Genomic DNA, 14,072 nt, shown 5'->3' with positions numbered 1-14,072 from the left:
TTTTGTGTTCGGTGATCCGGATTTTAAGCTTGCGCTCAGTTTTACTCACTTGTAATTTGTCGCAAGGACATTTCAAGGCATAAATGAAATTTTGGGTGTCACAGGTACTTGAGTGTTGTAATTTTATTATGTTGCCTTTAGTTGGATGGGTTAAATCATTGCCAATGATCACGTTATTATAATGGATGCAGTTTGCACATATTTGCATACCTCTGTGTTCGGCTTTGTCTGGGCTTTTGGTACCTGATAACAGTCCTTTCAAATGTTTTGAACTTTTAAAGTCAAACATGGGTTTTTGTTGGTATAAATTCATTAGATCTGGTTCAGTTTGGATAATTTCCCAATGCTTGTTGATGATTAATTTGATTTTGTGTGCTTTGGTGGAATGTTTTAATAAACATACCATTGCGTTGCCTTTTGATGACTGAGCTTTGGTCATCAATTGTTTTCTGTTAGGTTTAGAAATACGATGTACAGATTCTTCAATGAGATTTGATGGATATGCACAATGTTTGAATCTTGTTGAGAATTGATCAAGGGTGTTAGATAATTCCGATTGATCGGAAACAATTCTTTTGAGTCTGATGAATTATGAATAATGTCAATGGCGTTTTAATGCAAATTGATGAAAACGTTTGAAGTGTAAACTGTTCTTCCTGTCAGTACTCTTAGTATACACAGTAGTTTTGATTCCTGTCCTACTCATTTGAATCAATTTCTGATCACCGTTCCAAATTATGAAAATGTCATTAATGTATCTTTTGTACAGGATTAAATGTTGTTTCCATGCCTCTTCATGAAGTATGAAATCATGTCCAAATTTGGACATGAAGATATTTGCATTTGATGGAGCTCCGGAGAAGCCCATTGATGTGCCATTGCATTGTACATAAAAACTTTTATTCCATTGGAAATAGCTGTGAAATAGCGCGAAATGTAACAATTCCAATAGGAAAATCTTGTTTGCCCCAATGGGGCCTTGGTTGAGAAGTGCCCATTCAACTGCTTCTAAACCTTTATTATGAGGAATTGAAGTGTACATCAATAGTACATAGCCTCCACTCTTCAATGTGATTTGTACACAATCGAGTGAGAACATTAAGAAACGCAGTGGTGTCTTTTATATGGGTCTCCCATTCCTGTACAATAGGTTGGAGAAAGAGGTCTAAATATTTTTCGATTGGTTCAGAAAGAGACCCACAGGCTGATAGAATTGGTCAAAAAGCTGGATTGGTAAGATTTTTATGTATCTTGGGTAACATGTACATTTGTGGCCTGTGTGGATATTCCGTGTACAAATAGTTGTAAGTGTGGCTGTAAATTCACTCCATTTCGGTTGCCTTGGTTAGAATTAGTTTTAATGTATTTTGAACATCCTTAGTGGGATCTTGTTCTAGATGTATGTAAGTTTTTGAACCTTGAACGTGTGTATTGACACTAGACACATAAAACTCACTGTCCATGACAACTAGTACACCTCCCTTATCTGCTTGTTGAAACGTCACCTGTTTATTGTTAGCTAAAGAACGTAGTGTGCTCTATTCTTTTGGTGTCAAATTCTGAGATTTATTTTCTTCAAATGTAATTGTGTTGATATCCTTTTTCACAAATTTTTTCAATCGCATCAATAGCTTTATGAGAGATAAATGTGTTCTTAGGCTTAAATTCCTTGTATTCTAAACCTTGTGGGGATGTTGTCACTGGTTCCAATGTGCTGAAAAAGAACCTGAAACGAATAAACCTCATGAATTTCAGGGCTCGACAAATCCACTCGCCCGCTCACATTTGCGAGGGAGAATTGATGAGGACGAGCTATTTTTAGGTCCTACTCACCCTTTCTGGCGAGTCGGAAGAGAAACTAACTTTTGTCCTCTGTCTGTGAGAACGAAGCAAAAGTGACAAGATAACAAGATTTAAAGGCATTTTTATTGCACACAAAGGGAATGAGCAATAAAGATGCCTTTAAATCTTGTTATCTTGTCACTTTTGCTCCGTTTTCGGAGACGGAGGTCAAGTAGGTTGAAGTGAGGTCGAGGGGATTTTCCAAGGCACTAGACCTGCAGGACTAGTACCATTTTTCGGATTTTTTAAGCCCTGAATTTGAAGAAGGAGATTTAACTTTCTGTAGCTTTGCTGTTGTACGATGTTTCTTTGTTTAGGATGGCTGTCTGAGTTTCAGTCAACGCAACTTGTAAAATATTGATTACTTGGTTTTTATCTTGCTGCGGAAGGTTCTTCTCTCCATGTCTTGATCATTTTCTCTGGCTCCTGCGAGTTTTTCGATGTTTTTGTTTGGTTGATTGTTGGCTGCTGGGCTTATCGATAAAAAAGCCGCCTTTGATGACTTCTGTCCCCACCACTGGTTGATGGTTGTGTTGGTTGTACTCCAATCTTTGACATCGGTGGTCAGTTTTGGGCAACATCGGAATCAGAAACTATGCCTTCTTCGGACGATCCTGTATTTGGATGTTTTTGCCATTTCTTTTGAGTGCACACTTCCACTTAAAGTCAATTGTGTTGCTGCGAAATGTTTTGATTTTGCGTTCATGTTTCTCTTTTGCATAGTTATCAGTCTCTTGGTTGAGATCTTCCAAAACTCTTTTCCAATCGTCCACCGAATGTTGTTTAGATAATTCAGATTTCACATTATGTATTTCTTCCTCTAATGCTTTCAATATGTTGAAAAGTTCTTCTATAATTAGTAAAATTAGGTCTAAGGAATATTTATTGAGGATTAAATGCCATTTCTCCATGAAGGTTTTATTTGTTTTGCACAACATCGGTTTTAAGGCAATGCGAAAGTCTCTCTGTACTCTTCTGGCCTTGCGGTACTGGATTAATGTAGTGGCGTGTAGCCTTTGATTGACTTCTTTTCTGGTTAAAAATTCCAACTGTTTCAGTAACTGTGTGGTTGTGCTTATTTTATTTTAGATTATAGAGTGTAGTGTAGTTCCTATTTCCATTATAGGCTCTGCGCATTGGAATAATATACACTATAGTTTTTGCATAGGACTAAGGTCAGTATGCTCCTATCGAGTACATTAAAGTTAATTACTTGTGTGTGCCAGCTAACTCAGAGGTCACTAGAAACTTCTCGAATGAACAAGAACGGATTAGTTTCTGACAACTGCATAAACATGACATCTTTGTTTCCCTTAGAATCGGAACGCGTCTCAGAATCGTGGCAACAACAGATCACAGTTTCACTCGTCAATCGTGGATGCTTAGTTTCTCCAGAGGTACACAGAAATAGATAGACGGGCGTTTCAATAAAAGGATTTATTGAACAGTCTTGTTTCTCGCGTAAGAGATATGAGCTGTTACAATCATTAGACAGTAAGCAAGATATAATACGCACAGCGTAAGCAGTGAGAAGAAATAATACTGCAATCCCATTGTCTTTTAGCTATGACATATATTCATATATACATACATAAATAACACAGGCTAAAAAGTGAATACTCGTCTGATGCTTCTAAATAGTTCAACCCCAGTGTACCTAACCTAAGTGTAGTATGAGGTAAGAAGTAGGTGCTGTTTTCTATAGTATGGTATATACTAAGTTTAGTATGCCAAGAGTCCCTCTAGGTTCTAGTCCGCTCCATACCTTTAGAATGAGAGAGGTGGGTATCTCTTTCAGGGTCTCAAACTCTAACACCCCATGAAGGGAGTCAGAACACTGGAAGCTGGATTCTCTGCGTGCAGGGATGAAAGCGTCTGGTCAGAGCGTCAGGCCGGGATATGGAAATGCCTTGACAACCCAGCATCATGATATGGATGGCGGTGACTGGAAGGTACCGCCACCATATTATGCCCCAGCTCCGCCCGGCCAGCAATCGTAACGATTGCCGACCGGCAGAAAAGCGGCGGACTTTCTGTCCGCTGCGGTACCCCCCCCCCATGATAATATGGCGGGGGTAAATCATGTTGTGATGGCGGGCGGATCGCCACCGCCGGCCGGGCTTTGGTGATCCACCCGCCATCATAATGACCCCCTGACTGTTTGGAGGTATGTTTTTTAACCATACCTTTCATTCATTCATACATACAGGATTGCGCTCTTCTTACATTGTGTAAGAAATTGGACTATTATTTGGGTGGGTGACTACCCACCTCAAAGAATAATCACAACCCTTGTTAGGGTGAACCCTTGAGTCACTAAATAACTAAGCTCACCCACATGGTAACTATGGCACAGAGCCGAAAGGACTACTTAGGGCAATGTGTGAAATATTTATGAAGTACCAAAAAAGTAATAAAGTTAAAATGAAAAACAATAAAACACTCAAACCGAATTAGACAAATGGAGTAAAATGTAATAAACAAAATTACATAGAAATGACAAAAATCCCAATAAGGGGAAACAGAGATGTTAATTGTTAAAGTTTTAAGTAGAAACAGCACCAAAAAGTACAATATACTAATGAACGGTCGCTGTTGGACATATGTGCAATTTGAGGCTGACTGTGATGAGACGCAGGTTGGATACACCAACCAGTTTGTCCTGATCAAAGATTTTACCTTCTAACTTAGGGCCTGATTTAGAGTTCTGTGGACTGGTTACTCTGTCACAAACGTGATGTAAATCCCGTCCGCCTTATTACAAGTGCCATAGGATATAATGCACTTAAAATAAGGCGGACGGGTTATCTGTATTGTTTGTGACAGAGAAACCAGGACGCCAAACGCTAAATCAGGCCGTTAGTCTTTTACGCCACAATCCACCAAAGCGGTACATTTCTACATTCTTCCCGGACCTCATGGGAGGCACTAAGAGACTCACAGGTTGTCAGGCAGAGTCCAGTCGTAGGGTCTAGGTCCAGTTGCCCCTTGTCAGCTAAGTACTTCTAAGTACTTCTAGGAAATGGCCTCTTGAAACTCTGTGGCCACACAGGAGGGTAGCCATCTGACCCCCGTAGTCAACTTTCTCCAGTCTGTCAGGGCTCCTTTCAGGTCACAGACAGCAGGCCCAGTCCTCTTCTGATCTTCTGCAGGTCCAGAAAGTGTTCTAAAGTGAGTGCCTGGAGACGCCACATTTATGCATATCACCAGCTAGGGGGTGGACATGACTCGTAGCCGCACCCTAACCAATGCAGTAAAAGTTACCAGACCCTAACCACTTTCTTCGTAGTTCATGTTTTATTTTTCCTGCAGACAGGCCCAAAATACCATGTGCTGGCATTTTCAAACTAGCAAAGTCTTCAGCTACACTAAACTTGGGCTCAGAGGGCTGGGGGTGTTTGTGTGTGAGGAGCTATTATGGCAGTCCTGGTGTCCTATCACAGCATGTACTGTACCCACAATAAACCCAGATATAGATGTCTGTTAGGATAACACCAGGCTCTTTCAAGCAACTATACTGGGATTCATAAGAATTGTTTTGACATCCTGTTCTCTCCCTTTTCAGTACACCTCAAGTGCTACATGTGCCTTAACCAATCTATCAAGCAGAATTTGACACTGTGGAGCCAAAAGGAGGCCCACTGCACTCACTCTGCATATTCTGCTAAACTTAGAAGAGTAATCTCTGCCCATTGAGGTCAGCCAATTATTTACTTCTGGGAGGCATTTCACACCTTTTTCATACCGATTAAAGGCGAATCACTATCTGTGAGAAGCTGGACAAATAAGCCTCAGGCAGGGGAAAGGTCATTTTCAAAAAGTTCATATTCTTTAATATTTATTAAACATCTGACTTTACCGTTGACTTGGATTTATAATAACTATTTAAAATAGTTGTTTAATTATTTTTCTAGCTGGTCCCATTCCTGAGAAAGTATTAGTATTCTACAGTCTGGTTTTCTACATAGGATAACTAGGCACGCCATTTTGAAACCCATTTTCAGGGCTTGTCACTGTAGGGACATGGTAATATTAATTTTCGACATGTCCTAGTTTTAAATACCATGCACCTTAATTTGTGAGCTCTGAGGCTTACATGGGGTGACCTATTAATATTCAAATTAGTAGTTTTCTCCTGTCAAAAAGGGGTTATTTTGACAGGTCACTGTGCATATTTTGCTTTTGCGCTGTTACAATCAGGCTACAGTGGTAGACCTGTATCCAGGTTTGTGCTGTCACTATAGTGGATGGCACAGTAGGTGCTGGTATTTAGCTTCCAGACCCTTGGGTATATTTTGTACTATATACTATTGACTTATAGACATGGCAATGTTACCTATTGGTAGCATGGCAATTCTACCACGTTTAAAAGTGGAGCACAGGCACTTTACTACTGATTAGCAAGGGGTAAAGGTCACAGAGTTGTAAAGGCAGCAAAAATATTGTGTCCATCAAAAGGTGAAACAAGCATTGGCACAGCCAATAGGTCTCGCCTTTGGGACCGTATACGTTTTTAGCCATGCAACAGTTGATGTTATTGCACCAAGGATATTGTGCTGCATAATTAAATACTTATAAGGTCCCAAGAGCGAGACTTATTGGCTATGATTGATTGCCTCTGTGTAATATGTGTGATGTAAATTGCTCTGACACCCTACACTGGTATCAGTGGTGCTGTAAATTTTCTGATACTTTATTATTTTGACATTTTATTCATGCTAACAGTCTCTGGAAATGTTGGGCCTTATTAGTACCAGTGGAACATACAACTGCAGCAGTGAGAAAGGTGACGAGTCAACATGTGCAAAGGGCTGTCCACTTCACAGCAGCACAAGTCACATTTTATAGGAACTTTTGATATGCTTGAGCTATAAACAGTTTACTAGTTAAAATCGTCAGATTATGCAGCAGATTATGTATTATGTGGCAAATATGGCTGGGAGACAAATGGCTTAGGATTCCATTTTTAAGGATATTTGGGACATTCTGTGATTGAAAACGTATCCCACTTTGTGAATGTATTTTTAATGTCAATAACTTATATTAAACCTTACATAAATATGTGTATCCATTGGTTAAATTAAATAACCTAATAAGCTGTAACCGGTTAGTGAAATGGGAAACAAATACTAAAAATTGCTGAATACAGAAAAAACAGAGGTGTTATTTTTTAACCAGCCCTCTCCCCCACTATCTCATCTCTGGTGGCCTACAGAACTCAACCCTCCACCCCTTCCAGTTTCATCAGCTAGGAATCTAGGGTTCAAACTAGATACCTCCTTGTCATGCAAGACCTAAATAAGCCAAGTCTCTTCTTCCTGCTTTTGGAAAATGAAGGCCCTCCGAAGATTCCTCTACTTTCTACCAATGGATTGTAGAAAAACAATAGTCCATGCAGTAATCACATCACAACTTGATTACGCAAATAGCATGTATTTGGGGCTGCCAGCATACTTACTAAGAAAACTGCAAATGGTGCAGAATGCGGCAGCCAGGCTTTTTAGAAACATTCCACTCAGACATCGAATATCCCCCCACTTGCGCAGTCTTCATTGGCTGCCTGTCTAAAGAAGATCTGAATTTAAGGCTCTAACTCTCGCTTACAGAGCACTCAATGATATTGGCCCACACTACTTAAAAAAGAGAGTTCGTAAATATCATCAGCCTAGGAACCTAAGATCGAACACCTATGAGTACCTCATCATCCCCTGTTTCTCTAAATCCAGAATTGGAGGACGATCTTTTTCCGTCAAAACTCCAATCTTATGGAACTCCATGCCCGACCATATTAGAAAACTCAAATCTGAACTCATTTTTCGGAGGGCTTTAAAAACTTGGCTCTTCAGCCTCCCGTTATAAACTAGGAACTGATAACTCTTACAAACTCTGACAAATGATAACTCAAAAACACCTCTCACCGTGTCCGCAAGCGCCGGGACACCCCCGTTGGGGGTAGCTGAGCGCTATACAAGAATAGAAATAAATAAATAAATAAAAATTGGGATATTTTGCTCTTTCTGCCACACCTCTGACTCCGCCCACTGATCCAATCCACAGGTTAATCCCGCCCTCTGATTCTCCGCCCACAGTTCCCCTACTTTTTTTCCCCCACTTCGACCACTGACCCTATGTCACCACTATCACTATATATCATTGAGACATAATACATGCTAGTGCGAAGATAAATGTTAATGCAGCTTTAATAGACCCAGGGGCACTGGGCACCCCATCAGATCGACAACCCTTACAGGGGCACAGCTCGACGACGATGAAGCAAGCACGCCGAGGTGGTTGTTACCAAGAGTAAGGATGGAGACAGAATAGTAAATCAGCTGGGTCTGCCTCTTGGCTGGCTGAAGTAACAGACGTGTTGTGACTTCTAGGTGTGCTTCTGCAAAGGCTGTCGAACTGGTAGCCGTGAATCATTCACACAACTATACAGTGAACATGATTTTGTTCCCAAAGTTGATTCCCGATATGGTGCATTCCTTACACGCCAGTGCTCATTCTACACTTATTGCACTGTTTTTCGCAGCCATTCATGTCCATATATTCAGCTCAGCTCCTGTGTGCACCGAATTCAGATATGCCCAGTCTGTGTTTGAACAGCCCTGTAATATCATTTATTTTGATGGTAAACTCAGTCACAAGTAACATGGAAGCCAGAAGGGGAGGTGCCTTTACAGCAGATTTGACTATCAGGGGTTTATTGTTTGTACAAAATTACAGGCAGGTGCTATTCCAAGCCACGGTGTGTTAAGCACGAAAAGTGCCAGGGTTTCAGAGAATGGACTTTGCAAACATGGGCAGAAAGACAGTAAAATATGAACTGTATCAATACCACACATGTTGGCACTGGCCACGCTAAAGAGTCTGGGCCGTAGTCAGACTATAAACTGTCCCTGGTTACTGCCCTGCACCAGCCCAACTTTGCACGGATTGCAAGATACACACATTGCTGAAGCAAAACGTATACCCTGGTAACTATTACTGCTCAGCACCGTGTCATTTATTGTTCTGAAGCGAACCTCAAAATCAAGGAATGGTTCTCAGAATATACTTTTTCCAATAACTGAAACCCATACTTGTTTTTAAAAAAAGAGTCTGTAGGGGCAAGCCAGCTATGCACATTCCTAGGACCTGGAGATACCATAGTAGGGCATGAGGTGCCAGTTTAGACGGAAGTGACATCTTCAGGCTCGCGATCTCCCAAGTTAATGCTCGCTGTGGAGGCCGACTCCTCCTGGGCTGAAAGGTGTTCAAGCTGCCTTACGCAGTACGGGATATAGCCACAGAAGTACATGCATATCCAGGGGTTGGCGCAGCTGTTCAAGTTGCCGAGCAGCATAAAGATGGTGAAGACGGCTCCTGAAAAGAGACAAACACAAGCTGCTAAGGACAAAAGTACTCGCTTCCAGGAAGAGGCACGCTTTCTCGAAACAAAGGCACCGGCACAGTGTAATTTGCCGCTATTTGCTGGAGGTGCAATTCTACGTTTTTTTGTGAAAGGAGGTTTGAGGCATGCATAATTGAGACAACTTTTAATTAAGGAGACGATCGGATGGCGTTCTTGTGTAATGCAATGTGATTGAGACTTAATGTCAGTAGGGGGAGGCAACCGACTGTCCCGAGCATGTTTAAAATAACCCAGCAAGGCATGTTCATGTTTTGGCAATGCTTTCAGGATCTAAAAGTCCTAGCAACAGAAGTCTGGATTGTTTCTTATGAGCTTGGCAAATTCGCAAGAGCTCAGGGACATAATTTAAAGACATGAGTTGTAATAAACATTGCAGCCTTTCGGTATGAACGCTGCTAACACTATGGCTTTTTGCAACAAGCGCGCGCAAAAAGCATTTGCCGCGCGGGCACCGAAAGTTAAGTTGATCGCGATGCACTTAATTACCCGATGGAGAAAAGACAGATGGCGGCTGCGCACCTTCACGCGCACATGCACGCAAGCTTGAGGCCAGCAAAAGCCTCTGGTAGCACTTTGAAAACCCCCTTACTAAAAGTCGAGCAAGCAGCGCATGCGCTGCTCTAGGCTCGACCTAAAAACGGGGGTTACTTGTCAGAAAAGGTGGATTTCTTGCACTTTCACATTAACAAACATGAGCCATTTCTAATCCAGTTTTTGTTTTTTAAAGTATTTATTTTCCTTGGCAGGTCTCAAATATTACAGCGGTCAATGCAATAATATTAATGGGAAATGGCTGATTAGTAAGTATTAGCATATAATTATTGGATACAAATAACATTCCCTTCCCCGCCTAAGGACACATATATTGTGCAGGCTGCAACCAGAAAGCCTCAAATTTAGAAAATGAAATATAAACTGGTAATTTTAGAAGACCTTCCAGCCCACCCCACTTCTTCCATCCCCCCTGGCTAGCAGTCAGTTACACAAATATCAGAGGAGGATATCAACTTGTTTCGGTCACATCTGTGGTTCATGAAGTCAAACAAGTGTAGTGGGCCACATTTGTTCCAACATTTAACACAAAGTCAACCCGCCCTGCTCCCCCACAATCCCACCTGGGCCATCCTTCTCAGGGGGTTCCAGTAGTGCTTGTGTCATAGCACCCCAGGCCAGCAAGGCATCAGTAGCCGTTACATCCCTGCAAATTTTTTTCATATGTGCCTCTTCAACTCTGGCCCGCACAAGTAGGTCCCGTTTCCAGGCCCCTACTGTCGGGGGCTAATCCGGCTGATTGCTATGCGCCGTTTTGCCACTAGGAGCCCCAAAATTGAGTATTTCTTGCTCAGAGTCTTTTTAGTACTATCGGGGATCCGTCCTAATACACATCGGACTATCTGTTGGGGGATGTCCCACCCAGTAATGAGTTTGATACGGGACAGGACTTCTGTCCAGAAAGCTACGAATGGGGGATAAATATACTGTGGGGCCGATTCACAGAACTAATCTGAGACAAAATCCTAAACGTACTACTTTTGGTATTCACAGAAGGCATTTAGTAGTAGTAAAGTTAGGACTACTAACTTTACTACTACTAACTTGAGACAAAGTCCTAAACTTATTACTTTTGCTATTCACAGAAATGCCTTCTGTGAATATCAAAAGTAGTAAGTTTACGATTTTGTCTCAGATTAGTTCTGCGAATCAGCACCCATGTGTACAATATTATATTGCATCTGCTTGAATCTGGCGCAAGTTGATACCATTCCCAGCCGGCATGACTTTTTAACCAGTCTTTGGGAGTGATTTGCTAGTCACTGACTCTCTTCCAGGCCTTCTCGACACGAAACTGCGGTAGTCTCCTGTCTGTGCGTATTGAGCCGACATCTTCCTGCAGCCGCTGCTATTTTGGCGTATTGTAAAAATTGCTCTTCTCCTATACCAAAAGATTCCATCGCCTCCTGCATAGTGCCGAAATGCCCCTCTGGATTGAGTTCCACTAACATTATGCATCCGCCTGACTGCCATTTATCAACACCCAGAAAGTATCAGAGGAGGATATCAACTTGTTTCGGTCACATCTGTGGTTCATGAAGTCAAACAAGTGTAGTGGGCCACATTTGTTCCAACATTTAACACAAAGTCAACCCGCCCTGCTCCCCCTCAATCCCACCTGGGCCATCCTTCACATGGGGTTCCAGTAGTACTTGTGTCATAGCAACCCAGGCCAGCAAGCCATCAGTAGCCGTTACATCCCTGTGCATTTTTTTCATATGTCCCTCTTCAACTCCGGCCCGCACATGTAGGTACCGTTTCCAGGCCTCTACTGTCGGGGGCTAATCCGGCTGATCGCCCCAAAATTGAGTATCTCTTGATCAGAGTCTTTTTAGTACTATCGGGGATCCATCCCAATACACAATGGACTATCTGTTGGGGGATGTCCCACCCAGTAATGTGTTTGCAACGGGTCAGGACTTCTGTCCAGAAAGCTACGAATGCACTCTCTTAGGGGATAAATATACTGTGGGGCCGATTCATAGAACTAATCTGAGACAAAATCCTAAATTTGGGAGATTGGGGGCAAAATACAAATATCTCAATCGGGGGCATAGGGCGTGCAGCGGATTATTCCTTTGTCTGCCCTGTCCCAAAGCCCACCTATGAGACGGATCAAGTGTGGAAAAGGGTCCTGGGTATCCTGGCTACGCAACACAAACTCCAAGCTGGTGCCCGTCATGTGTGCCATCGTGTAAGGATCTCTCCCATTTGGGTTGCCATCCATCCAGATTTGTAATCTAGTTATTTAAGAAACCTGTACTATCCACACAGGACGAAAAAAATATACCTGGTTGGTCGATTGAAATCCTAGAGCTATAAAAAATGCATAAAAGGTTAAGAAAGCGCTTTGGTTATAAAGTGATGTTAGAAGGCACTTTACAGTTGCTGATCACATAACAAAACATAGTGTTTTAGGTCAGAGAAGAACATCTTGTTTTACAACTTGTGTCGGTGGCAGAAGGGAAGCTTTCTCAGGAAATAGTGTGTAGTATACCTTTCGGTGTCAGCGAATCACCTCTGTCATTTTGTCAAGATGCTCACTAACACAGGCGTCTTGAACCCCCGCTTTGGCAGCTACAGCGGGGATGGGGCTTTTTATGGAAAAACAAAGCATGGGTAAATAGAAAAGGGAAAGAAGGAAGGAATATTGAATAAAAGGAAGGGTGAAAGGAGGGATGAGTAGGTGGATGAATGAGTGGATAGATGAATTTGTGGGATGGCAGAGTGGATGGATGGCAGAGTGGATTGAAGGGTGTTGATGGATGGCACGGTGAAATGATGGGTGGATGAATGGCAGAGTGGATGGATGGATGGATGCATGGATAGATGGATCGGTGGATGAATGGCAGAAGGTATTTTTTTGATGTAATGAGGAAAGAGTGAATGATGCATGAAAAATGAATGGATGTAAGAATGTAAAGGTGAATTTGTGGGTATCGGTGGGTGGAAGGAAGGGTGAAAGGATGAATGGATTGATAACTGGATGGAACAGACAGGAAAACTTCTAGGGAGGGTTGCCCCCTTGCTCTGTGCCATTAGAGCTTTCATTTTAAAGAGTAGGTGGGGGGTACTTGAATATTCTGGCTACTCCCTTGCTCACGAAAAAACTGAGTTGAGAGCCTCCAACTGTGACATCCATATGAACTGCAGGTCACAAGTTTTAAAGCTGGCAGGGCTGATTCAGCCTTTTATCCTTCAAATCCTGATGCAGTGTGGGCCTTTGAACTGTTTGTGTAATAATAATACCCGATAGTTATATACTTATACTTCAAGTGGCAATTCAGTTTGTAAGAGATCCGAGAGAGCGAGAGAGAGAGAGAGAGAGACACACACACACTATCTCTCTCAGTTTCAACAAGTGCAGCGTGTTTTAATAGCCAGAGCTGTAAACACACATCTTTTGTGGAGTTGTTTTCGGGACACAGTCATCAACCGTGTGGACTCTCAGAGTATAGCTGGTTCAGGGAGTATTCTAAACTGTTACCTTCTGTTATTAGCTTCTTTTAGTATAAAACATCTCTGGTAATTGAGTACAAGTGACGCTTTTATAATTTAGCAGAAACCTGTGAAGCAAAAGAAACACCCTTTCATTCCTGTACCCATTAGTTATCCAGTGCATAATTAATGTCGCCAGAGAAGGCGCCTATGTGGAAATCAGATGATGTAAACTCGTGCATGCAGACGTCTCCACCCACCGTTTGAATTGACAGCACCTGGTTTGTTTCATTGATTTTTTTAGGGAAGGCAACCAGCCCACCGATCACACCACCATTTCATATGACCGCCTGCTGAAGCAAGTCTGCAGATTTGCCAATGTTTTAAAGAAGCTAGGTATGTACATAGTCTCAGCATTTCTCATGGTGAAATGTGTGTTTGCTATTGCAGCATATTTTGCAGGGTTTGAAGGATGGCAGGAGAGAAACTATACGGTTATTGTGCTGTGCTCTATGATGAAGTGTCCTGTCGTATAACCTCACACGGTTCAGGAAACACATGAAGAACAAAGCCTGCTGGCTTCTTCTCTAATGGAACCTCTCAGATCAAGAGTGGCAGCCGAAGAACATTGGGCACGAGCTCCGTCTATCCTATATGACTCTGATTGGACAGTGTATATAAAGTGACGGGGAGGCCAATTTCTTCCAGCGCACTGAAGTAACTGAAAGTTAACACACAGCACTAAAGAAAACATACACACAAATATCAATATAAAATGAATTGAAAAATTTTACTTTAAGGGGCGTTCTAGTTCAGACATAAC

The 14,072-nt window shown here is 42.1% G+C and overlaps 1 protein-coding gene across 3 annotated transcripts in view; it reads left to right on the top strand.

Annotated features, from left to right (window-relative positions):
- The window catches only part of ACSS2 (acyl-CoA synthetase short chain family member 2), a 156,908-nt gene that overhangs the window by 19,001 nt on the left and 123,835 nt on the right, over window positions 1-14,072 (top strand). For all 3 annotated transcript variants that reach the window (XR_014962136.1, XR_014962135.1, XM_085607321.1), the window contains exon 3: window positions 13,554-13,645. Coding sequence is in view for 1 of the 3 variants with exons in the window: in XM_085607321.1 (XP_085463447.1) it covers window positions 13,554-13,645 (92 nt within the window). In the remaining 2 variants the exon portion in view is untranslated. The remainder of the gene's footprint in view (window positions 1-13,553; window positions 13,646-14,072) is intronic.

Source organism: Triturus cristatus, chromosome 5_2 (assembly GCF_964204655.1).
Source record: "Triturus cristatus chromosome 5_2, aTriCri1.1, whole genome shotgun sequence".
In the NCBI taxonomy this organism is placed as follows: Eukaryota; Metazoa; Chordata; class Amphibia; order Caudata; family Salamandridae; genus Triturus; species Triturus cristatus.
This window is presented reverse-complemented; position numbering and strand designations above follow the sequence as displayed.